Genomic DNA, 24,022 nt, shown 5'->3' with positions numbered 1-24,022 from the left:
TGAGACGCTTTATCTTCCTCCCAATTTGATTTTCTATCAACATCTTCTACTTCGTGAACGTATAAAAAACATCACTTTTGCGTTTTAAGAAATAAACCTAGACTTTCCTAAAAAAATCATCAATAAATATCAAAAGATAAACCATATCACCTTTAGATGTTACTTGTGTCGGTCTCCACAAATGGGAGTAAATATAGTCAATTGTGCCATTCGTTGAGTACACCCCAAGACTAAAACCAACTTGCACTGCTTCTTGGAAACAAACTATTCACAAAAGTCAAGTGAGATCGTATGCACCCCACAAAGTAAACCACGTTTACTCAAGATAGTCATTTCTCTTTTGATCTAAACGCATATACCACAACATTGATTTTTCAAAATCTGAAGATGATGATATATTTAAAGGACCCACAATAGTACTTCCATGTAGAACATAAAGGTTGTTATGCTGGTTACCTCTCATCACAATCGAGGAGCCTTTTGAAATTTTCAAAACTCCACCTCCACCTGTGTATATGCACTCAATAGAATCTAAATTACTCAATGAAATAATATTTTTCTTCAAATCTAGGATGTTCTTAACGTTTATCAAAGTTCTTACTACAATATTATGAGATTTTATTCGCACCGTACTGATATGCACAATTTTGCAAACCGCATTATTGCCCATTAAAACTAAACCACAATTGACTTTCTCATATATGTGGAACTAATCTCTATGTGGACATGTGAAATGAACATACTGAATCCAAAATCCATTTATCATCGACATAAAAATCTGAAGACAAAATAGTAAGAACTCTGTTTGCATTAGCTAACTCATTATTTTCACCAGACTAGCCAAATCGGAATTCTCCATCGGGTTCTTCCCTTGAGCTTTGAGCACTGGACACTCACTTTTACAATGTTCAAATTTATGACAATAGTAATACTCCAACTTACTCTTATCACTTGACCGAGACTTCGAATGATTTTTACTATTACTGCACTTCTATCACAATGATTCGATCTTCCCCTTACAATTCAGCCATTGACTTTATCACTACTTTTACTCAGATTCAACTTTGGACCCATCTCTCAGAATTCAATGATACCTTCACATCTTCAAGAGTTGTGGATTTCCTTCTATACAACATATAATTCACAAAATTTTCATACAAGCTCGATAGTGAGCATAACATAATTAGAACTTCCTCTTCATTATCTAACGTCAAATTTAGATTTTTTATATCCATAACAATCTTATTAAATTTGTCTAGATATTATTGGTAAGAGTACATTTTTGCACCTTTAGTGCATAAAGATGCTATTTTAAAAATAATCTTATTGTAAGAGATTTTTTTTCATGTAGAGGCTCTCAAGTTTATTCCACAATCCTAAAACTGTTTCTTCATTAGTAACTTCACGAAACACCTTATCAGACAACGACAATTGGATGGTGCTATGCACCCTCTCTTCCATCTCCTTGATCTCTGCCGTAGTCATATCATCGGGATAATTCCTACCTAAGGCTCTAACTGAACCTTCCGAATGCAATAACACATTCATATTGATCCTCCATAGCTCAAAATTGTTTTGGTCATTGAAGGATGCCACTTCAAACTTGATAGATGCCATCTTGAACAAAAAAAAAAAGACTGAAATTCCTTCACTTCGATACCAAGTTGTTGCCAAAAAAATGCCAAAAAATGCACCAATCTAAGCACAAGTAGCAAAGGATGAAAGTAAAATTGAAATCATGCGAGACACAAAATTTACATGGTAACCCAAAATGGGAAATATCACATAAAGAGAGGAGGGTTTCACTATCTTCAATAAAGAGTACGAGAGTACAATCCAAAAGTTCTGAAAACTACTTGGTGAGCCGCAAGATTTAAAGATCTATCAAGAAGATAAGAAAAAACAAAATGAAAAATAATATGGACGTTAGTGTTTTTGATATGTTATTAAACATATTCTTCAAAAAACCCTAAAACAAAAGTGCACAGTCTAAAATATCCTTATCTCTAATTGAAAGTTAAAACTCAACATAGCCCATCAAAATCAAGCAAATCTAGTCAATGCAAATTTAACGATAACGTGCTCCTATACTGAGATACAAATATGGACAACCAAAACAACATCTAAGCTAAGGCCTAAAGCTCCATTCTAATAGTAATGTGCATCAACATGAAAATAAGCAAAGATGACCGAAAAAAAGAAAAAAAAAAAAGGAAGCAACAAGCAAACCAGCGAGGCAAACTCATGGCCAAAGTTTGGATAAGGGGTTCAAGGCATGACAAATGACTTTAAACAAAGTAATTGCATGATCTAAAGATGAAATGACACACAATCAACACTATGACCAAGTGGATCAACTAATAGACCAAGGTGATAGGCTTGCGATGCCCAGTAAGGCAAGGCAAGCCATCATATTTGTTGGGGAGAATCGGGGCAACAATTTACTAATAACTAAACTCAATCCAAGATCAATATCTTTCCCACTAAACCAACCAAAATCAACTTAACCTCAACAACAAACAGCCAATATAACCTCGCAATAAGTAAATATAATGCAAAAATGATAAGTAGATAAGGCTGACAAAAACACTAAGGTTTTATATGGAAACCCAATGCGAAAAAAACCATGAACTGCATAAACTTCCATTAATCATTAAGAATAATAGCATACACAAAGTGTTAGTCCCTAGTTGTATACTAGAGGCTCAACATTAACAATATAGTCGTATTTCCTCACCATAAAAGTGGATTAATATAAACGGAGCAAAAAAACATTAATCGAGATTGGAGAATTCGAAGGAGATTCTCAATGAACAAAACCTATCAACTCATAGCCCTTGGTCTCCCACACGAAAAACATTACCTCTCTTTCTTTCTTTTTTTTTTTGATTTTTTTCTTTTTATTTTATGTACTAGCTAGGACCCGCATAAAGGTGGAACCAACCAACAAGATTTGGCAACAACACTGGGTTCGAACTCGAGGAACATAATGATGATACAAAAACAAGGATGAAACAAGAATAGAAGGACTTCTACCTCGAATGATGAGAAAGATAGGCGAACGCGCTCAGCAAACTGAAGGTCTTTAGGAGAGGATTAAGTGAAGGAGGCCCCACAAAAGTCCCGCCATTCCCCTTTTATTCCCTCTTGGATGGTCAACGAAGTTGCTGCAGAAACTGCAGCATCCTGCCTTCTTCCAGCTCATAAATTTTAGCTGAGAATTGTCCTTGGTGCAATTGAAATTCACGGTCAATTTAGCTGCAATCCCCAAGGCTTTAGCTCTCATTTCCAGCCCATTTCTCCTTCAATTTCTTGTCTAATTATCAGCAAATTGTGGGTGGCCTATGGAGCTTATTTAATATGAAGAAATGTAAGATTAAGTGGGTGATTAGAACGTGTGAACCGGAGGGAAAAGAAAAGGTTGATTTTATTGTGTTTTTGAAGGATTCGGGAACTCTAATGTCCTCGTTAATTTAAATTCTTAACGTCAGGTCCAAGGTACTAAAACTAAGATGCCTGTAGTTACTAAATGCAAAGAAATGTAGTAAGAACTGTGAATGCAAGACTATAAAAGATCGATGTTTTAGGCTAGGGACTGAATTCAGTCGTTGTCAGTGAATTCATCCCAATTTTTGATAAAAAGCATGAATAATTTTAAAGCAAAAATTTAGATATCAACAATTTTAATTTTATAGATTTTCCTGCAAGCACCTACCTTTACTGGTTCTAAATGTAACAACAATAAAATATGTAATGCACCCCATGACATCGGGTTGGCAACGTGTTATAGCAATTACTCATGTCTTTTCGTGTCATAACCAAGATGTTTCATTATAACTTCAAAGCATGATTTCAAAATAGTGGATGAAAATGTGTTAGCTTCGAGTTAAATCATCTCACACCGAATCCTGATTTCTCACAATAAATCCGTGTTGTGTTTGAATTGTATTCTCCTGTTGTTCATGAATGGTCTGATTTGATTACATGTTGATTTCACCATCCACAATTGAGTTTTTTAAATCAATCATAGACAATGACAACGAATGCACATGTTTGGGATGTTAATGAGTATATTTTTACTTGGTGTGGTGACATTACCTATGCAAGTCAGTTTGTTCTTATCGAGAAATAGGAGCGCTTTGAAGGAAAGAAATGACAAAAATTTTGCTTAAACTGTGGAGAGATGTTGACCATCGTTTTATGTTTTGTGAGCCATCACGAAACCCTGCAAAATTAACGAAGAGTTGGAGTAATTCTTGGGTTACGTAGAAGGGGAGATTTGATCAAATCCAACCTGACCATGCCAAATTTTAATTCCAATTTGGGCGTGGCACTTTATCATGAGGTTGATGAAGACTAAGGAAAATATTTCAAAAATGATCCTCGACCCTCAATTCAATCTTGAAATTAATGTAGATTCCAGCCTTTTGGTACGGAAAATATTTTTATTTGAAACAGTTTCCAATTCTCCATTTTCATTCTCTTGAAAGTGTGTTTGGTTCGTAAAAATGAAAATTAGATTGATTTCTATAAATATCTATTCCACGAATTAAGTGATATACACAACTTGATTAGTATAGATTGACATACATATTTATTAATAGTATAGATCATGGGACATCCTTTTTCATTTATATATCTAGAATTATATTACAAATTCATTGCAAGACGTCAAAGAATGATGGAAAATAGATATAAAAATGACTATTATTTATTGGTTGCTGAAAAAGTTTTATCCTAAAAAGTGCGTAAGGGATTAAGAAATTGTAACTTGTTTTATTTCGAGGAAGAGAAATGCCATTCTTAAAAATCCATTGTTTTGCAACAATTGAAACATTGATAATTATATAATTGATGGCCCAACCTTGAAAATGTTTACCTTTTGTAAAGAGAAGAATCCAATTGATGTCGGGCCCTTAATAAAATCAAGTCAAATAAATAATCACTTATATTAAACTCATTGAGTTGAGGACAACCACTAAGTCGAATCTTCTCACCAAATCTGCATATTTTATTTATTAACTAATTTTCACCTAATCATACGTCGCATCTTGGTCATGTGGGCTGTCTTTGTACTTTCTGTCCTGAAATTATGTGGGCAGTTGGGATTAACACCTATAAAGGTCCAAAATAGGAGTTGGTCATTTTGAGAGAGACATTGACTTTGTGAGATAACCATAGCAAAGAAAATATCGACTTTATAATTGTATGATATTCAATAAATTATCCCGACCAAGTTATGATTGGCATAAGTTTGGCCAGTCGGAGTTTTGGCATGCGCGAGATTGACACTGACAATTATGATGATGCAAGCATGGAAAAGGGAAGTAAAGACTCTTATGCCTCGACTCTAGAACCTCGAGACATGATGCGTGGCATAAACGACTGACACGCACATGGTAGAATAATGTCAAACGGTTAAAGTCGGGGAATAGTGCAGGAATGGTTATTTTCAAGTTATTCCTACAATATAAAAGCAATGGAGATCGTGGTCAGACACGTCTCATAAGCATATTGTCCAAAATGTGGTTGACAAGTCATAAAATATGAAAAGTGGCATGCTAGACGCTCATAACTATAAAGGGACTAAAGAAGAAGGGCAAATACACTCAATCAAATCGTAACATTTACCTTATTTTATCTCCAATTTTTTGCTCTATGATTATGATTTTAGTTTGCAGTGTCAGACTTTAGCTTTGAGTCATGTCTATTTCGTGTTCCTTTTTATAATGTGACCATCTAATCAATAATACATAGATCACATGTTATCACATTTGGTCATTTCAACCTGGGCCTTCATTGACGAGTCTTCTTAAGGAAGCAAACCCAAGTGCCCACATGTTGTGTATCCTTAATTGGTACAATATCTTTTTATTGCCTCATAACCGCCGATACCCTCTTCTTGTTGACATCCAAGCAATCCTGAAATCCGTATGAGAACCTAGATGAAGTCTTTTATTACTTGCTTTGGTCCGGATGAGTCTACTTAAGTGAGCGGACCTTGATTTGGGGAATCTTTGGGAAAACAGTACCAAATCTGCCACTTTCTTAGATACTGCATGTCTCAATGTCCGAGGCCAAGTCCTTTTGACAGTTGGAGTGGAAGGCATCTTCACTTCGCAATTCACCATTTAATAACAAGCAATGCCTTTTGGGTCTTCCAGTATATCGTTTCGTGCTACTAAATCCATCCCGCGACCATTATTTTCATGTCTAATGGGTGGCGTCCACTCCTACGTAGTTTGTTGCTAACCCTCTTTACCATGCTTGTACCACACACTTTGGAGATTGATTTTGATTTTGCAAAGGGAAGATTACTGGGGCGCCCTTTATCTATCTCCTGTTTCGCATCTTTTCGAGATCAACGTGTTGTAAACTGATTGGACTCTCAAGATGCTGATATGGTCAATGTGTAGTAAACCTAGTGTGCACATTACTGATTGAACATCTCACACCACCACGCATGAACAGTGATGTTTGGACCATTCACCTGACTTAGGCTTGCGTCTTACTTGTTTTATAATGTTAGTAGGTTCAATAATTTTGACCACGCATGTGGATCTGAAAAATTGTATCTGAGGTCGAGAAACGTCATTTTCGGCCATCTAAGAGTCCGCACCACTTGAAAGTTCATTTTTCATTGTCTATGGAATTTCAGTTGCCTCTCAAGTCACTGAAAGCGATCTCGCATTCATTTGGATTTTGGACACAGAATATATCCAATTTTCTGGCTTTTATTGAAAAGAAGGTGCAATGACATGGTCAAGCCCTGCGTCTAATCACTCTCTTCATTTTATTATTTCTTACTTTAATTTCTCCCGTCATAGGCCAAGAACGTGTAATGACATGGTCAAACCTGCATCTAATCACTCTCTGTTTTTTTATTATTTCTTCAGACAGATCAATCTTATCCCTATCAACTCAATCACCATCCATCAAACTACTACATTAGTCTAGGAAAATAGGAAATAAAACCAAAAAAAAATCAAAATCAAAATCTCAACAAAAAAAAAAAATCGCGGTCCTTGTCTACCACGTCTAAGCAAGTTCGCTGCCCAAGTAGCTTAATTAGGGAAAATTAATTGGCATAAATTAGGTATCTTCGTCCAGTTTGGCTTGGCATTTTAAGCACGTTTTTTTATTGGCACCCCGCAAAAATTATCTTGCCTGACTAAGATTTCATTTCCATATTGGAGCACGTTGAATCGAGTCAATTGCAGTAGTATCATGCCAGATTCTTTTCTCACAATAAACTTCTCCGTATAAAGTATTCTAAGTTTTTCACTTTCCTATTGTCTGAAATCGTCGGTACATGTGGCTAATGCCAGTTGAATAGACAATGACAGCCTTCTATGGAAGGCTAATGCTCGTTTAATTGCATTACTTTGTACCGTGCCACGTTCATTTCTCACAATAAACTTCTCCATCTATAGTATTCTACGTTTTTCACTTTCGTAATGTTTGAAATCGTCAATTCATTCGCTTAATGATCATTGAATAAATAGTGACTGCCTTCCAAGGAAGATGTATGAGGTCACTACGGAGAAGTGCATGGATCTTGCGATCCGGAGATTCACCTCGGGAAAACTCGCCATCTTTAACAATTCAAATGCAGGATTCAGACAAACACGATGAACATGTTTAATGGTGTTGGGAACATGTACTAAAAATCTTCACTACCTTCATCTAGAGGAGATTGTCAAGAGAGAACCAAATCCAAGTCTATCAATATATTTAGTTTGACCGATCTTCACTCAAAAGTTTAAATTAATGAGTTATGAGCCAATATGGTACATTAATTGCTTTACATCACATAATTTATCCGATGTAGGACTTTTCTAATACAACTCAACATCTTAACTAACGGTGATGTACAAGTATTCTGATACAAGGGCACCACGTCGCTAAGGAGGATTTTGATGATTAGCCGACGACGGATGTGCCTTTTCTTGACCAAACATCACTTTCCTCGATTCTTGCTGTGCCGGCTCTTCAGTAATCTTAGAAGACGCCCAGTAAAGTCCTCTCTCTCTCTCTCTCTCTCTCTCTCCATGTGCTTCGTTGACCTAAATTCTCCCTCCAACGGAGCTAGTTCCATTTCCAACATCTATATCTGTTGATTTGGAGCAACAATCCCGCAAATCCATGGTAAGATCTGATATACAACAGTGGAGGTTACATTTTTCAGGACTCATTTGCTTCTTGGACCCACCCTTCCAGCTCAGGCGTTAAAAAAAAAACTGGGAAAACCTATAAGAACATAACTGAGTCAACTAACATATAAGTTGTAACAGGTCTCGTATCACATGTGAACACAAAGTAGTCCATTCAAACCCATCTCCAACCATGGCTTTGAAGACTATATTAGAATTATCATTTTGACTAAGTATATCTACGAGTGACATTTCTTTGTCAGTCACTGTTTTTTGATCATTATAGAAACTTACACAAGCCACACCAATGGTTGTAGATATTCTAGGATGATACATCTGAAACATATTATTTTCATGTTGGGCAAATCTCATTCTAAGATCACTGGATAATAATGATGGATCACGCTATGTGATAGCTCGATTACTACAAAATTGCTGGGTAGCAAAATTGTATTCACGATCACAGCATCAAACTTCTCCAATTTGACCATCTTCTTGCTAAATAACACCGTGATTTTTATTCCCTGTCCCGGCCTCCGGCCTCTGGACCTTTTTGCACCGGCCTTTATCTTCTGAAATTTCTATGGTCACGCCTTCTTCTTCTTTTTTTTTTTCCTTTCCTTTTTTATTTATATTTTTGACTTGGGTTAGTGTGCTTTATGTTGTTCCTTTAGTTTTGTTGGTGTCCTGACTAACGATGCCCCACATTTTTAGTTAGAGTACGACTTCCACTGAATTGTGTCCACCTGACTTTGGTTAGGCCGCAGGCCAGCCATCGCCATTTCGCAGATTGCTGGCTGGATCCACCTCTATGTGGGCCCAGCTAACATTAAGATAAAAGAGAAGAAAAAGTCAATAGGTCAAAAGCAACATGAAAAGGAAGTCGCTACTTCGTGCCTGAGTGTGCCCAGGAGGAGGAGGAGGAGGAGGAGAAAAGAGAGAGAGCCCACCAAGAGCATCGAGAGAGCGTGGGGAAGAAAAGAAAAATAGGGCGGAATCGAGGTTCATTACTTCGCAGTCTTGATGCGAAAGTCAAACGTTAATGGTAGCTTAAGTTTGAATATATTGTTCGTGAGACCAACAATTTTTTTCATCGAGAACTTTCTCTAAATTGTCCACTTGCGATTAAGGTTTTTTCACTCTATTTATATTAATTCACTTTGTGGTGAGAAAGTTATTGATATTTGGTGATCCATTTAATTAATCATTAAGTATATAGAAAATTATAATAATAATTAACTCTTGACAAAAAATAATTTTCATTAAATTATATAGTTTATCAATATTTTGAGCATTTTCATTAATAGTAATAGAAATTTTTTTAAAGATAAAATTATTTTAAAAAAAAAAGAGAGAAGGAAAAAAGAAGAAGAAAAGACCGGGCGGGCCATCATTTCTTTTACTTTTTCTTCCTTTTATTTCCGCCCGAGCTCGGCCCGGCCTGGCCTCTTCTCTTTAACTTCTTCCACCGGTCCAGATTCCTTCCTTCTTCCTCCATTCCTCTCTTCCCTCATGCTCGTGGGCGGCAGAGAAGAGAACGACGTACAGAACGGAGCAGGGACTTCACGGCGTGATCGTCCTGTCGGGGGCCAGGCTGCAATTGGCATGGCCGAGGCCATGTGCGCCGGTGGCCATTTAAAAGGAAAGAGAGGTGGAGAGAGAGATGGTGGGGTTCGGACGGAGAGAGAGAGAGGAGTCCGCCAAGAGGGAGATTGGGCGTGAGAGAAACCTAGGGAGCGAGACCGAAAGCAAGGAGTCCTCCGGCAGCTCGGCCACGCCGGAGCATCGTCCGACGACTCCCGGCCGCTCCCTTGAGCCAGCAGCCTCCGGTAAGTCACGGTTCCCTTTCGATTTCACTCGGATTGGGTCGTTTCCCAAGGATTCCGGCTGGGAGGCGTGCGAGACGAACGGGCGTTGCCCGATCCGTCAAGCTCGCCCTCCATTCGTCATCTCCGAGCCGGGTAGGAACATACATTGGCCGACCCCCGGTTTCGCCCTCTTTGTGTGTGCCCCTGTTTTACCTTGCTTCGGGCGTGTCGGGCCGGAGCTCGCGTCCGTCCGGCTCATGCGAGCCCCAGCCCCCGTCACCCCCTCGTTTTGTCTCCACTGTTCGGGCGTGTGGTCGGTCGAGGGTTCCAGCGCAGGTTTGAGTACTGTCCCCGACAAACGGCGGTTTGTCGGGGACAGTCGGGAGATGGCGGCTGAGGCCTTGGCAACGCCGCGGCGCTCCAGTGGCCTCTGATGGAGACGGGCGGCGTCCCTTGCTGCGGTCGTCTCCGTCGCGGCAAGCACGCTGCGAAACAGGGGAGAACGAGCCAGGTCGGGCTAGCTTGGCCAAGTTGGGCTGGTTTAGTGCAATTCCTACTTTTTTTTTTTTTTTCTGTGGGCCGGGCTTAGTTTATTAGTTTCTTAAGGGTTTAGCTAAAAATTTTGGGTCGGACTGGCCCGCACGTCAGGCCCATTCCAGCTGAGGGCCTCGCAACCCGGGTCGGTCCCACCCGAACCGGATCGAGGATCCGACACCTGGGTCCTTCTAGGATTAAAAAAACAATTTAAATAACTTAAAAAATATTCCAAAAAATTTATTTATTTTTTCTAAATTAGGAAAAGCTTAAAAATAGTTTTTGAGCAATTTTCTCTTAAAGTGTGTGAAAATCCTTGAAAAGAAAAAAAAAAATTGTTTAAAATTGAACAAGTCTTAAAGGTTTTAAAATAGGGTGCAAGTGTTCTTAGGATAAATGTTAAGGTGTTGTTTGTGCATTTCTATTTCAATTACTCTTGAGTGCACATTTTCAATATGTTAATTGTGGTTTTCCTTTAGCTTGGTTAGGAATGGTATATTTCCTATTTCTTAGTTAGATTCTTGTTTTCTCTTGCAATTTATTTAATGCTTCATTGGTTGCTAATTGATAGGGTAATGATTCACACTCACATGATCATCTCACACGTAAATGGATAGGTTTAAAATCAATCCAAATTGTCTAACAAACATCTTCTTAAAATGAATAAAATTAGGTACCAAAAAAAAAAAAAAAACACTTCTTTGATTGCATAAAAAGTGAAGTATACTTTCATACCTTACTTGATTTTTAACCGATCCCAATTGACTAGTGACGATTCCTTATTAAAAAAATCATTATAATGTCAATTTGAAACTTAAATTGAATACCCAACGTCACATGAAGTATAAGCTTAGGAGAGCCTATGTCTAAATGAGGGTTGTAGGCTCAACTTTAAGGCAATAATCATAAACCTATGTTTTTTTCTTCTTCAAATGGAAAAGGTAGGTCTCAATAGAGTTACAGTTGTATTATTAATATTGAGCCTCTAATATGTGATTAGAGAATAATATTGTATACATCGTACTATTCTTATTGACTAGTGGAAGTTTTTGGATGATTCACAATTTTCCCGCATTGGGTTTCCACGAAAAACCTTGGTGGTGGTGTTGGTTTTGTCTCCTTATCAATTCGTTGTTATATTCTTATTTTAAGGTTGTATTGGCCGGTTGTTTTTGGGCTAAGTTGATTTCAGTCAATTTAGTTTTAGGGGAGACATTAATTCTAGATTAGGTTTAGTTCATGGTGATTTGTAATCCGGTTCTTCCCCAACACAAGTAATGGAAACAAAAACTTGATTTCCCATAATTCTATTGATATAAACTTGCTTGAAGTGCATAATATCAAATTTCTTATCACCCCAAGCTTGTAATCTTTTGTGAATTTTTTAAGGGTTGTAGACGCAGCTATGATGAAAACAAGGAGTTGTTCAAAAACAGGATCCACTAGCCACTACACATTTGGAGCTAAGTTCGATGTGTTTTTAAGTTTTCGAGGGCCGGATACTCGTGCTAACTTCACGGATTCCCTCTATCATGCCTTGCTAGATAAGGGTATACATGTTTTCATCGACAAGAAGGGGATTGACATTGGTGAAGAGATTGGTCTGGAAATTTTGCAGGCCATCAATGATTCGAAAATCTGCATTCCTATCTTTTCCAAAAGTTATGCTTCTAGTAGTTGGTGCCTTCGCGAGTTGAAACACATGATGGAGCGCAGGAAAACCAACGAACTAGAGGTTTTGCCCATTTTCTATGATGTGACACCTGCTGACGTGAAACTTGAAACCGATGTGTATAGGTATCAATTAACTCAACATAAGCCAAAACATGAGACTGAGATAGTGCGCCTCTGGCGGAAGGCACTCAAAGAGGCTGCTAAAATCAAGGGATGGGACACCAAGGACATAGGGTATGTTAACTCCCTCAACTCCTTTTTTCCTTCTTTCTCGATTTCTTTTACTCGAATACTAGTTATAACTTGAAGCAATTTCTTTTTTTTTTTTTTTCTTTTTTTCTTTTGTTCTCAGCCCATTCCGCATGTTCTTTTAAAATGTGATCACCAGAAACCAATCAATGGCTTCTTAAAATATCAAAGACAAATATTGAACCTAGGAATTCTAAACCTATTTAAATTTGAAATTTAAAACCTAAGTGAAAGTGTAACACGGGGAATCTTCAAAACCATAAGGACTTATTGCTTGATGTTGAATGATTCTTGTTCAAAGTGCTTGAATTGTCTTCAGAGACATGTCTTGAGTTGTGGATGATGTTGAGTTTTTTTGTCTTGAATTCCATCTCTATCTCTAATGGACTCATATCCTGATCTTCCTCTGTAAGAATCCCAAATTGCCTCTTGATTTGCGTGCTACATGAGAGATGATTTGGAATTTTTTTTAATCTTTTTTTTGGTCGGTTGTATTATATTTATACTCTAACTTTCACTCTCAGACTTTTGCCATGTATCATTGTAGCACGTGGGAGTCAAAATTCATACCTGAAACTAAATCATCCTTACCCTAACCCCTAAGAAGGTGGGGATTCGAACCCCCCACCTCTCTCTTCGATATTGAAAGGGTGGCTACCGGAGTAAATCCCAGTGGTTCTGCTTTTGATCTTTTAGCTATAAGTAGTTTTGGCCAATGGAACTTTCAAACGTAAACTTCCTTTTATGTCTCAAGTCATCCCTCTATCGGAAATTCACAATTGATATGCCATTCAAATATTCCATTGATGGGTTTTGTGGATAAATTGTATTATTATGAATCTTGACATTTTATCGAATGGACCTTATCGAATTAAGTATATTGCGAGGCTTATTAATTTCTCTACATTTAGGCATTAATTTTGGGTTTGGCCATAAGTAGGGGCAAGCAACAATTCAAGTTCAACTAGGGAAACAGCTGGAATTGGACTTAATAGTCCAGTTCAAAGTCAATTCTCAGAAGAATCGGACAGGTTCATGGTCCAAAGCCTAAGAACCAAGAGGATTCAATTCATTTTCCGATTTGAGCCTCGAAAGTACCAATTCAACATGATAGAACTGTCAATGGATCAGTTCCTTAAAAACTCAAAATGGCCTGAAAAGCCATGAATGCCATCTATTTAGCTTGGACCAATGACACCCAAGATAGCAATCCAAAATTTATGGTTCTGTGCGGGTGTGTTTTTGTTTCACTATCAGTACCATCTTCTTTGCCTCTTTTCCTTTTCTGCTAGTTTTTTTTTTTTTTTTTTGATCAGTCATACTCCATTTTTACTCTAATTCTCACTCTCAAACTTTTAGCCTGCCTTCTTGTAGGGTTTGGGAATCGAAATCCACTCTTGAAACTAAATTGTCCCCAACCCAATCCCCTGAAAATGTGGGGATTTGAACCCCTACCTCTTTCTTTCATGTTGAAAGGGTCGCCACTGGACCGCCAGATTTGTTTGAACTTTTCACTTTTGCAAATTCAATAGTGGTTGTTGGCGTGCTCTACTGGCACTGAGAACTACCAAACTTCCTAACAGCATCCGTGGCTGCCCTATATCTCTCTCTTGCTCTCTTCAGGTAGTGTGTGCTCAATGGTGGAAAATCATGTCGCCATAATCAACATCACATGTTGTATCATCATGGCAAGGCGACCTCATATTACTAGATGTATTTGTTACTAATGTGTCTCTCTACAGCAGTTTGACACACTTAAAGGACTATACTTGTAGATTGTTTACTTTTTCCATCTATTTTGGTACCGTAGAGCATCTTTCCGCAAATCTGATTTAATACATATTTTCTACCATTTCAAAGGCTCAGTTTTTCTATTTTGATTTGAATCAAAACTTGGAAGGACCCATTGAAATAATGTGTTCCAAGCAGTTTGAACACAAAGCTTCATAGCACAAACTAGATGCTTTGGTCAGGTTTTGGGTCAATCCTCCTAGGTTTTCTTTCCACCTCTATAGTATTCAGGTACCTTGGTTTTTGGACAGGTATGACTCTAAACCGCTCTATGCATATTTAGGGATAAATGTGTTGAAAATTCTAAAACTTATTACAAAAGTACAATTGAGTCCTAAAACTTACAAAACCCAAATAAAGCAACCAGTTTGTGTTATGAGGTCCAAGCCAGTTGCAGGATTGACTAGTTTGGTTCCAAATTTCCCAAAAACAAAAATAAAAATCCTAGTTCCAGCTATGAATCGGGCCACCCAAACCATGCTCCCTTATGCTTAATTGTGCAATGAATATTAGAAGGAATCATGTAAAACTTCTTGCTCTCTGTCATCACCTTCATTAAAAATTTATTGTATCCTATCACTATGATTGAATCAATTCGGAAACTCATGCATTATCTTTGTCCCTCTATGTCCCACGTTTTGTGGCTTACATCATCGAATGATCTTGTCTATACACATGCTTGTTTTTTATATGACGGTCACTTAATTATGCTATTTCTACTTACATGCAGCCATGGAGAACTCACACGATTAATAGCTCGTAAACTTTTGGTTAAGCTTAAGGTCTCCCCAATACATCTATCTGATGATTTGATCGGTGTCGACCAATCAATGGATGCAATAATAGATTTATTGAGTGTTGAATCCGAGGACATAAGGCTCATTGGAATATGGGGAATGGGCGGTATAGGCAAGACAACTCTTGCCAAGGTCATTTATCACAAGTTGTCTACTAATTTTGAAAGTTGTAGCTTTATCTCGGATGTACGACAAGCATCAGAAAGTTCAAATTCCGGTCTTCTAAGTTTGCAAAGGCAACTAGTACATGATATCCTTCAAGAGAAAAGTATTGAGATTTTTAGCATCGATCAAGGGATAAATATGATCAAAGAACGATTTAAAAGAACAAAAGTTCTTATTTTCCTTGATGATGTAAACCATAGGAGCCAACTAATGGCACTAGCAGCAAAAAGAGAATGGTTTGGTTCAGGAAGTAGAATTGTGGTTACAACGAGAGATAAAGATGTTTTGTCCAAATTTCTAGATCAATTTGACCATGGTTTGACTTACGAAGTTGCAGAGCTGAATAGTGAAGAATCTTTACAACTTTTTAGCAAGCATGCATTTAGAATGAACATTCCTCCAAGTGACTTTCTTAGTTTGTCTAAGAATGTTACTGCAAAAACTGGCGGGCTTCCATTAACTATTGAAGTGATGGGTTCATTTTTATACCAAAAAGGAAAAGCAACATGGGAAGATACATTCAAAAAGATGGAACGCCATCTTCATGAGGATGTGGAAAAAAAGTTAATGTTAAGTTATGAGGCTTTAGATGAAGAAAAAAAGCAACTATTTCTTGATATTGCCTGCTTCCTAAACGGAGAGAATAAGAGAGATGCAACTTATATATGGGATGACTGTGGATTGTTTCCGGATGAAGGGATTGATGTCCTACTTTTGATGTCCTTAGTAAAAGTTGGAGTAAAGAATGAGTTATGGATGCATGACCAGCTTAAAGACTTAGGGAAGGGCATTGTACGTAATGAAAATTGCAAAGATTCAGGAAAGCGGTCTCGGGTGTGGAATCATGAAGAAGCATTGGATATGATGATAAGGAAGAAGGTAAAGCTAAGTGCAGCACCTTGTTACTTTTTTATAGCGTAAATCTGTCTAAAATTATTCTTTTTCCAGTTTATTTCGTACTTCACTAGAAGGTCACCAATGAACAGACTCCATTTTGGAATTATATGGAACCAAAACTGGTGCAGAAAGCTATGCACACTTTGCCTAGGTTAATGAGAAACTTTTTGCCATCGTTGCAGGGAACTGAGACTATTGAAGCGATTTGTGCAAACTTTGACGGAGTTCTTTTGACACCAGAAGAATTTACGAAAGTGCCAAATATAAGATTTCTCGCAATGATAAATGGAAACCTCTCCGGAAATTTTAAGGATCTCTTTCCAGAACTAAGATGGCTTTCTTGGAAGAATTGCCCTTTATATTTGCAAGCAACCAACTTTTGCCCCAAAAATCTACTCATCCTTGACCTATCGCGGACCCAAATGACAGAAGATTGGAACGGTTGGATTCAACTTCAGGTATGGTAAATTTTTACGTTACAATATACGTGTACCTTTTTTTCCCCACACAAGCTCGTGCATTGCAAGGGGTTGAGAATTGTTTTTTTTTTTTTTTGGGGTTTTAAATTGAAATAAAAGAAGAAATCCAACTCTTTAAAAACGTGCCTAAGATACCAATTCTGCACTGCAGATCGCAACTTCTTTGAATGTTTTCAAAATCAATCACTAAATCTAGTTAGAGGTATATTGAATTAAACAATTACTTTACCTTCTATTTATTAAATCTCGCATGGTAAAATTGCAACTAAACAATAGTTGTACCGTATTGTAAGTGTGATGTAGAGTGCTATGACTTTAGCGTTTAGTAATACATATCTTACTACTGTAATATATCAAAGTGCGTTGAGGCATAAAATGCTAAAGCTCTAAAATAGCTACAGCTATGAAGTATTTGCAAACACATTATGAAGCTACAACACCCATTTTTGCAATTGAATCTACTATTGGAGCTAAGATTATGACTATACTGAAACACATCAATATTGAAGAGGAGGAGACTCACCGCAACTCTCACCGCAACTCCATCACTCATTTGTCACACCCCAATTAATGGGATAAAAAAGTAAGGCTATAATTTTGAAAATCAACATCACACTTCTATATACATATCACAACCAATCATATATACAATACAAACTAATTAATATATATATAAGTTCTACAAAACAAGGGGTGGGGGTTTCACAAGACTACGGATCCTCGTCATCTCTCCATCATCATCCACACTCCAACTAGAGCCTTCAATAAAATACACCGGGGACTCTGATTCTTCAAGATCTGGGTCTATCGCATATACTATTGAACCTCTAGGTAGATCTGCAGTACCCTTCCCAAAAACCACCTCCAGAAGATACGAGGTAGAGGTATCTCGGCCACTCCCGGGCGATACCATGAGACCCCTCTCGATGGGGCACCTTGTGGGTGAGACCATCCCGAGAACCTTACCGGGCGAGCCTCTAGGGCTACCAAAATGTAAGATGTTTGCTCGTAACCTTCGATGGGGCATCCCACTTGTGGGTGAGACCTAACTAGGAAGAAAATACGCCCTAAAGCTTAAGCACAAACACTAGAAGTTGTCTTATCAATAGTCGATATATAGTATACAAATCAAATATGATCAATCGATTTAGTCGATTTTATGTCAACGAGACCATTCCTTGGTTATATCAATCAATACTATATATAAAGTTTGATCATAATCAAGACCTCAGCTGATAGATAGTATAATATATATAGTATACTAAATATGCTCACCAGAAGCTACCTCAATAGATAATATAGCTCGCCAGAAGCTGCCGCAATACTGATATAGTATATCAATCAAATCACCATTTTTATCATTCCTAATAAAAATAATCGTGTGTGGGTATACAGTCGGTCTTAGACAAAATATAATTTTCTGCCACTTGAAAATTCCACCAATTTTTTAACAGTTCACAAATCCACTTTTGGCACTGTAAAATCGACGCCCAGTGATTTTCCAATTAATTACTGAAATTAAATAAATTTAGGAATAAATTCCCAAAATTGCAAATTATACACAATCAGCACAAATTAAAACTCAATTAAATAAACAGATCACACCATTGCAATCAGTACAAAATTCTGGTTATCGACTATCCCGATCTAATTTCAATTAATTAATTAATTACAAAAATTAATTATTAATACAAATAAATAGAACTTAGGCCCGTGAAGCCTAATTAAAAGCCGAGACGAGTCCGGAAAACTTCCAAAGTACTCTAGATAAATACTAGAACTGTCTAGGCCTTAATTGCACTATTCTAACCACCTAACATGCAATAATACTTAATTAAATTGTTAATCTACTATAACTATCCATATAATCCATAATTAGTCTAAACTAATCAACCATTAAACGTCATTAACTTACTAACATGGATTAGTGAATTAAACTCATTTGTTTAATGATCCGCTCGGATCAAAACGACGGGGACGCGGCGAGGCTCGACTAACTCCAAATAAGGCTTGCCAAACGGAGTCGGGAAAGCCTTGAAAATGGGCCCGACAGCAACTGGAAAACCCATTAATCTTATTTCTAGTTTGGGCCAAGAGAAGCTCGATCAATGGCTGACTTGAGTGAGCAAAGACTAGCGAGGCTGTAGCAGGGCTTCACGGCAACAGGCTGGCGGCAAAGTGGGTCTAGCAACGACAAGGGAACTGCGACTAGCTCCCAGGGATGTCTTGGGCTCATGGTTGAGGCGGAACAACGGCCTAAGAGGCATTGGTTTGGCGCGCGAGCAGGTGGGCAACAAACAGCTCTAGGGCGTGATGGTGGTGCAAGTGGCGGTCCGATGGGTTGGCGGCGACTTCAGCTGGTTGTTCACTCGATCTTCTTGGAATTTTGAAACTTCAAGGAGCTGGGGAGGGAGCTACTCAACAGTGGGGAAGAAGGAGGGAGCAAGGGGACCGCTTTGGCTTGGAGGGGGGCACCAATGGCTTCATCTCATCTCTTTGTCCCCCTTGGAGGGCTCCACCACAACCCAACTGGCTTGCACAACCATTTTAGACCAAAAACCCCATTCTAGAAGCCTTGAAGAGGTCCACAAGTTGGGTCCATGGGGGCATTCGAATTTCACACATTTTCCTTCAAATTGGACCCTAATTTCTCTTTGAATCCATCCAATTCGGCTTCTATAAATTCCGTCATCGAACTCACAATCAAATTAGTATTTTTCCTCACCAATTAATCCCACTTGCATCCCAATTTCGTAATAAAAAATGGTCATCTGATTTTTCCGGTCGAAAACGGCCATATCTTGACTTTTTCCGCCAAAAGTTCGTTTTCAGAAAAATTTTCGGAAATTAAGTTGATGTTCCTAAAATGACTTGTGATATGACAGAACTTTCAATTTTTGAAATCGGATTCAAATTTGGGGTTAATTTTAATCTGTCACGATTTTAGCATAACCTGAGCTACCGGGTAGCTTTTAGAAGTTTTTAGTGCAAATTACCCATGGTTGATTTTCTTCGAGCCACAATGAACCTCTTTGACATATTGGCGACTCTCGGTTGTCATGAAAATCTCAAGAATTCATATACGGACATAGGGTACCAAAATGATAGAAAAATCAATCTAATGATGGTCAACGAGAATTTTATAATTTAGTGGAATCACCCACGTTTAGCCACACAGTTCAGTCGGACTAATCTATCTCTGATTTCTAATCGACTTATAACTATGCTGTAATGACCTCAGTAGATGAGCACGGTCGAGTAATCGATTCATGGTTGAATTCTCAAGTCTATTGCATTAAAATCTCCTAATACCTTCTTCAGATAATCTAGTTATCTTAAGAGTGATCCATTCTAAAAACAGCACTTTAGGCGCATTGATGAAAGGCTTGATTAATTTAATTGAAAGTAGAATTAAAAAATTCGGAATGTCACATCATTGGCTTAAGTTTTTGGGGTAAAGATAAGTCTTGAGCTCCCTCTTAGCAATCTCTTTTGGCAAAGCACACTCCCAACAAATAATTCTTCACTTAGGTGTTTTGCATGCATCCTTTAACAAAATCCTAGTATGAAAATATAGTAATATGATTCTTAAAAAGCTACTGCCCTTATTTTAATGTGTTAAAAGAAACATTAAACTCCATATAGATTTATTATGCTCAAATAATATATAAAGTACTTCTAAGTTAAATTTGATGATAAAATATATATGGTTATCAATTAAAAAACGGGACCACAACTATGTGAGTGGAATGCATATGCACGGGGTACTTGTAAAGTTACTTTTGGCGAAATGCTTCCTTAGTCAATTTATTTGTTTATGTTCAGCAATTTTTTTTTTAAGGCAAACTCATTGAATATGCATAATCATTTGATAGGTGGCTACGAGATTGAAGGTCCTTAATATGTCCAATTGCCTTGGGTTAAGCACAACTCCTGACCTCTCTGCATTTACATCCTTAGAAAAATTGATTCTAGAGGGATGTAGGAATTTGCTACTAATTGATCGATCCATTGGTCATCTGAAATGTCTGAAACACTTGAATCTAAATGCATGTTTTCTTCTCCAAAAGTTGCCGGTTGAACTAGGTTCTCTGGAAGCTTTGACTGAGCTGCTCATAGATAACTATGTATTCTCTGGAAGCATTAATCAAGTCCCAATCAAAGCACTTGTAAATCTTGAGTGCTTGGTTGTTTGTGGATTTCCCAGGCTAAGGACACTTCCCAACTCGATTGGGATACTGAAATTTTTAGCTAAGTTGGATGTCTCCTACACGGCCATTGAAGAGTTGCCAAAAACTATTGTCTATCTACATAGCTTGAAAGTGTTGAAGATGAACGGAAGTAACATGAAAAAGTTACCCGAGACAATTGGATCGTTGGAGAAACTTGAAGAGATTTATGGAGAGGATTGCTTGCGGCTAACTATCATTCCTAGTGATATTAGTGGACTACCTTCATTGAAGATTTTGAAATTAACAGAAACTTGTGTAGAGGATGTACCAAAGCTTCCCCAAAGTTTGGTAAGTCTATGTCTGTCCTCGAGGGCCACAAATAAAGCTCCAAAGATCTCCAATCTTGTGAACTTAAAAAATCTGGAACTATTCTTTTTCAGCAATGAGTTCACATTTTTAGGATCCAAAGGTAATTATGATAGGTTCACATTTTTAGGATCCAAAAGCAATCCTTATGGGTCAAGGGTAACTGTTTTAGGATCCAAAAGTGATCCTGATCGGTTCGCATTTTTAGGATCCAAAAGTAATCCTGAAAAATTTGTTCGCCCTAAAACAGTGATTGACCCCTACCTTCTTCCAAAAGTGGGAACTTACAGCCCATATTGTATTTTGGGACTTCCAAATATCACCAACATGAGCTCATATTTGAGTTGCCTTTGCTGTTTGAAAGAACTTCAACTCATCAACTGCAAGAACCTGTACCAGATTGGACAGCTCCCCTCTAGTTTGAGGAACCTTACAGTTCGCAATTGCAATCTTCTTGAAGTTGTTGACCTTTCCGACTTGGAGAATCTACGGGTCTTGTTGATTACGAATTGTCCCCTCCTTCAAACATTGTCCAACTTATCTAACTCTACAAATCTCAAGGACTTTGCAGTTTGGGACTGTCCGAAACTGGTTGAGATTCAAGGTGTTGATGCACTGGAATCACTAGAAAATCTTGCCATCGAGACTGCAGTTCCTTACCAAGCTTACCTGATCGATCCAACTTGAAGAAGCTAAAGAACTACCACATGGAAAATGCTTTCAAAGTTAGCGAATCCTGAATTTTGAGGCTTGGAGGAATTTGTCATCAAAGCAATGAATGTAAAGCTTATGATTTTCTCCTCTCAATCATAGAAAACACACAGTTCCGTCATCACTTTGAGAAGACAATTGGTATGAATGCTATGAAACGAGAATACTTTCCCTGTGATTATATTCGGACCATCGTGAAGTCATAAATTTATTTATTAGGTACTGGTGATTCAACTTATATTTCAGGATAACCACTTTTGTTGTGCATCGAAAGGTTAGTCATTTCTTTCCTGATTTTTTGTCCAACGGTTTGTTTAATACAAGGGCTCATTTTACGATGGTGACTGAGTTACGAACTATGCAGAGGCCACAGAAAAATGTGAAGTTTATGTTTTGTTAGGTTTCTAGCGGGTGTTCTCGGCACTCTTGAACGAATTGCAATTTTAATATGTTTAGACAATACCTCTCAGACATTCAATCTCCTGCACAAGACTTGAAAAATCATGAAGCACTTGATCTCTCCAAATCTAGCTTACTTTTTGCAGTGAAGTAAAGTTCTATGAAAATAATCATCAGTGCAGCAATTTCTATTGATTCAAGAATATCCTACCACGGCCTGGTGCAAGTAATTTTTTCAAACATGGATTCGTCAATGTTCTTAATAATATGAAGTTGCTAGGAGGAACCCATATGTACATATATACACACGCCTTTGAGTATGTATAGAATAAGACCAGCCATAGTAGGAATCTAATAATTTCCTTTTTTTCTAATGTATTACACGATCAAGTTGTTTGTCATTCATTCACAACCACAGGAGATAAATTATCCTATACATATGTATGAATTTCAGTATACTAATTAAGTACAAATGTTTGTCTTTGTCAGAAGAAGTATAAATGTTTTACTCTCATTGAATTAATTCTTTATTGTTAACTTGTTTATGGATGCAATCATTTTAAGTTGGTGTGCCGGTCGTGTCTTTTCAATCTTTTTATCACGATATTATGTGGAGACTGGCCGTTTGGTTTCGGAAAATATTTTAAATTCGACAACACTTTCCAGCTCTCATTTTCCGTTTTCTCGAGAACGTGTTGATTCGTAAAAGTGAAAATTAGATTAATTTCATGAGTATCTGTACCATAAATTAGTGTATATCTACAACTTACCCAATATGGATCAACATATATGTTCATTAACAGTATAGATCATAAGACATCTTTATTTGTCTATGTATTTGAAACCATATCATTTATTTTATAGTTGAGGCAAATTTCTAGATTTTTGGAAAGAGTATAAAAAGTATTAATCTGAATCGATATGTTACATTTATTTCATAAAATACAAACATGCAATAAGAAGCAGCATTCTTATTAAGACTAGAACCCTTAGGGAAGAAAATCGATTTATGAATGAAATCTATTAAAAAAAAAAAAGCATCCAGATATTGGGGAAACAATCAATTTACCTTTTTATGTTGAGTCAAGATCAATTAGGAAAGATATAAAGCATTTGGTTGAATTCTTCTTTGGTGTCAATGTAAATGTGGTAAAATTACATTAAGAATAAATTACCAGAGAAACTAGTGATAATCAATACGACATCAAAGATTTACATAGTTCATTCTTGAATGTCGTAATCACTCCATGGAGAGAGCCAATTGTCAAGAAGTCCACTATAAATCTAGAGAATGCAGAGTTTACAGTCACCCAGTTGCTCAAGTATTTTCCGATGGTAGATCACATCCAGAGCAAACCCACAAATTAATCTTATAGTCTCTCATAAAAAAAAAAACTCACAGAAAGTATATCCCAACGCTTCGTTGTATTGGATTGATGTGGTAATATTCATAACATAGCATAATAACAAACAGTACAAACTAACGTTCTTATTTAGCTAGGACTTAAAAGGAAGAAAATATATTAATGGATGAAATCAAATATCCATTAAAGACAAACATAGGACAAAAATAAAGAAATAAGTCAAGCTCTTCTTTGGTGTCGAAGTAAAATTTTTTAATAGCCTTCAACTCTCGATAATAGGTAAAAGAATGGGACCTAATCTAGGAAATAAAATGCATTACAGACATATGATCCTTACACCTTAACCAAGTTAGTCGATTCCTCTTCTTTAAAAATAATTTGTATCAAAATAATAACTATAGAATGGCAACACATCTGTGCACAATTTCTACTCCAAGCACATGCAATAGAGCCATAGACAGAC

General features: G+C 37.3%; 1 protein-coding gene across 3 annotated transcripts; it reads left to right on the top strand.

Annotated features, from left to right (window-relative positions):
- Positions 1–9,612: 9,612 nt before the first annotated feature.
- LOC120291215 (disease resistance protein RPV1-like) lies at positions 9,613–22,134 on the top strand. Of its 3 annotated transcripts, none has more exons than XM_039308286.1 (5): positions 9,613–9,982; positions 12,293–12,403; positions 14,940–16,050; positions 16,251–16,526; positions 20,423–22,134. In XM_039308286.1, the coding sequence occupies exons 3-5, from the start codon at positions 15,040–15,042 to the stop codon at positions 21,770–21,772; spliced, it is 2,637 nt and encodes an 878-aa protein (XP_039164220.1). In that variant the 5' UTR covers positions 9,613–9,982; positions 12,293–12,403; positions 14,940–15,039; the 3' UTR covers positions 21,773–22,134. The 3 variants fall into 3 exon arrangements, with proteins under 3 accessions (XP_039164220.1, XP_039164218.1, XP_039164219.1); XM_039308284.1 differs by having other exon boundaries at positions 11,885–12,403; XM_039308285.1 differs by lacking the exon at positions 9,613–9,982 and having other exon boundaries at positions 11,212–12,403.
- The last annotated feature ends 1,888 nt before the right edge of the window (positions 22,135–24,022 follow it).

Source organism: Eucalyptus grandis, chromosome 3 (genome assembly GCF_016545825.1).
Source record: "Eucalyptus grandis isolate ANBG69807.140 chromosome 3, ASM1654582v1, whole genome shotgun sequence".
NCBI classification, from domain to species: domain Eukaryota; kingdom Viridiplantae; phylum Streptophyta; class Magnoliopsida; order Myrtales; family Myrtaceae; genus Eucalyptus; species Eucalyptus grandis.
The sequence above is the reverse complement of the archived record's forward strand: the minus strand, read 5'-3'. Positions and strand labels throughout refer to the sequence as shown.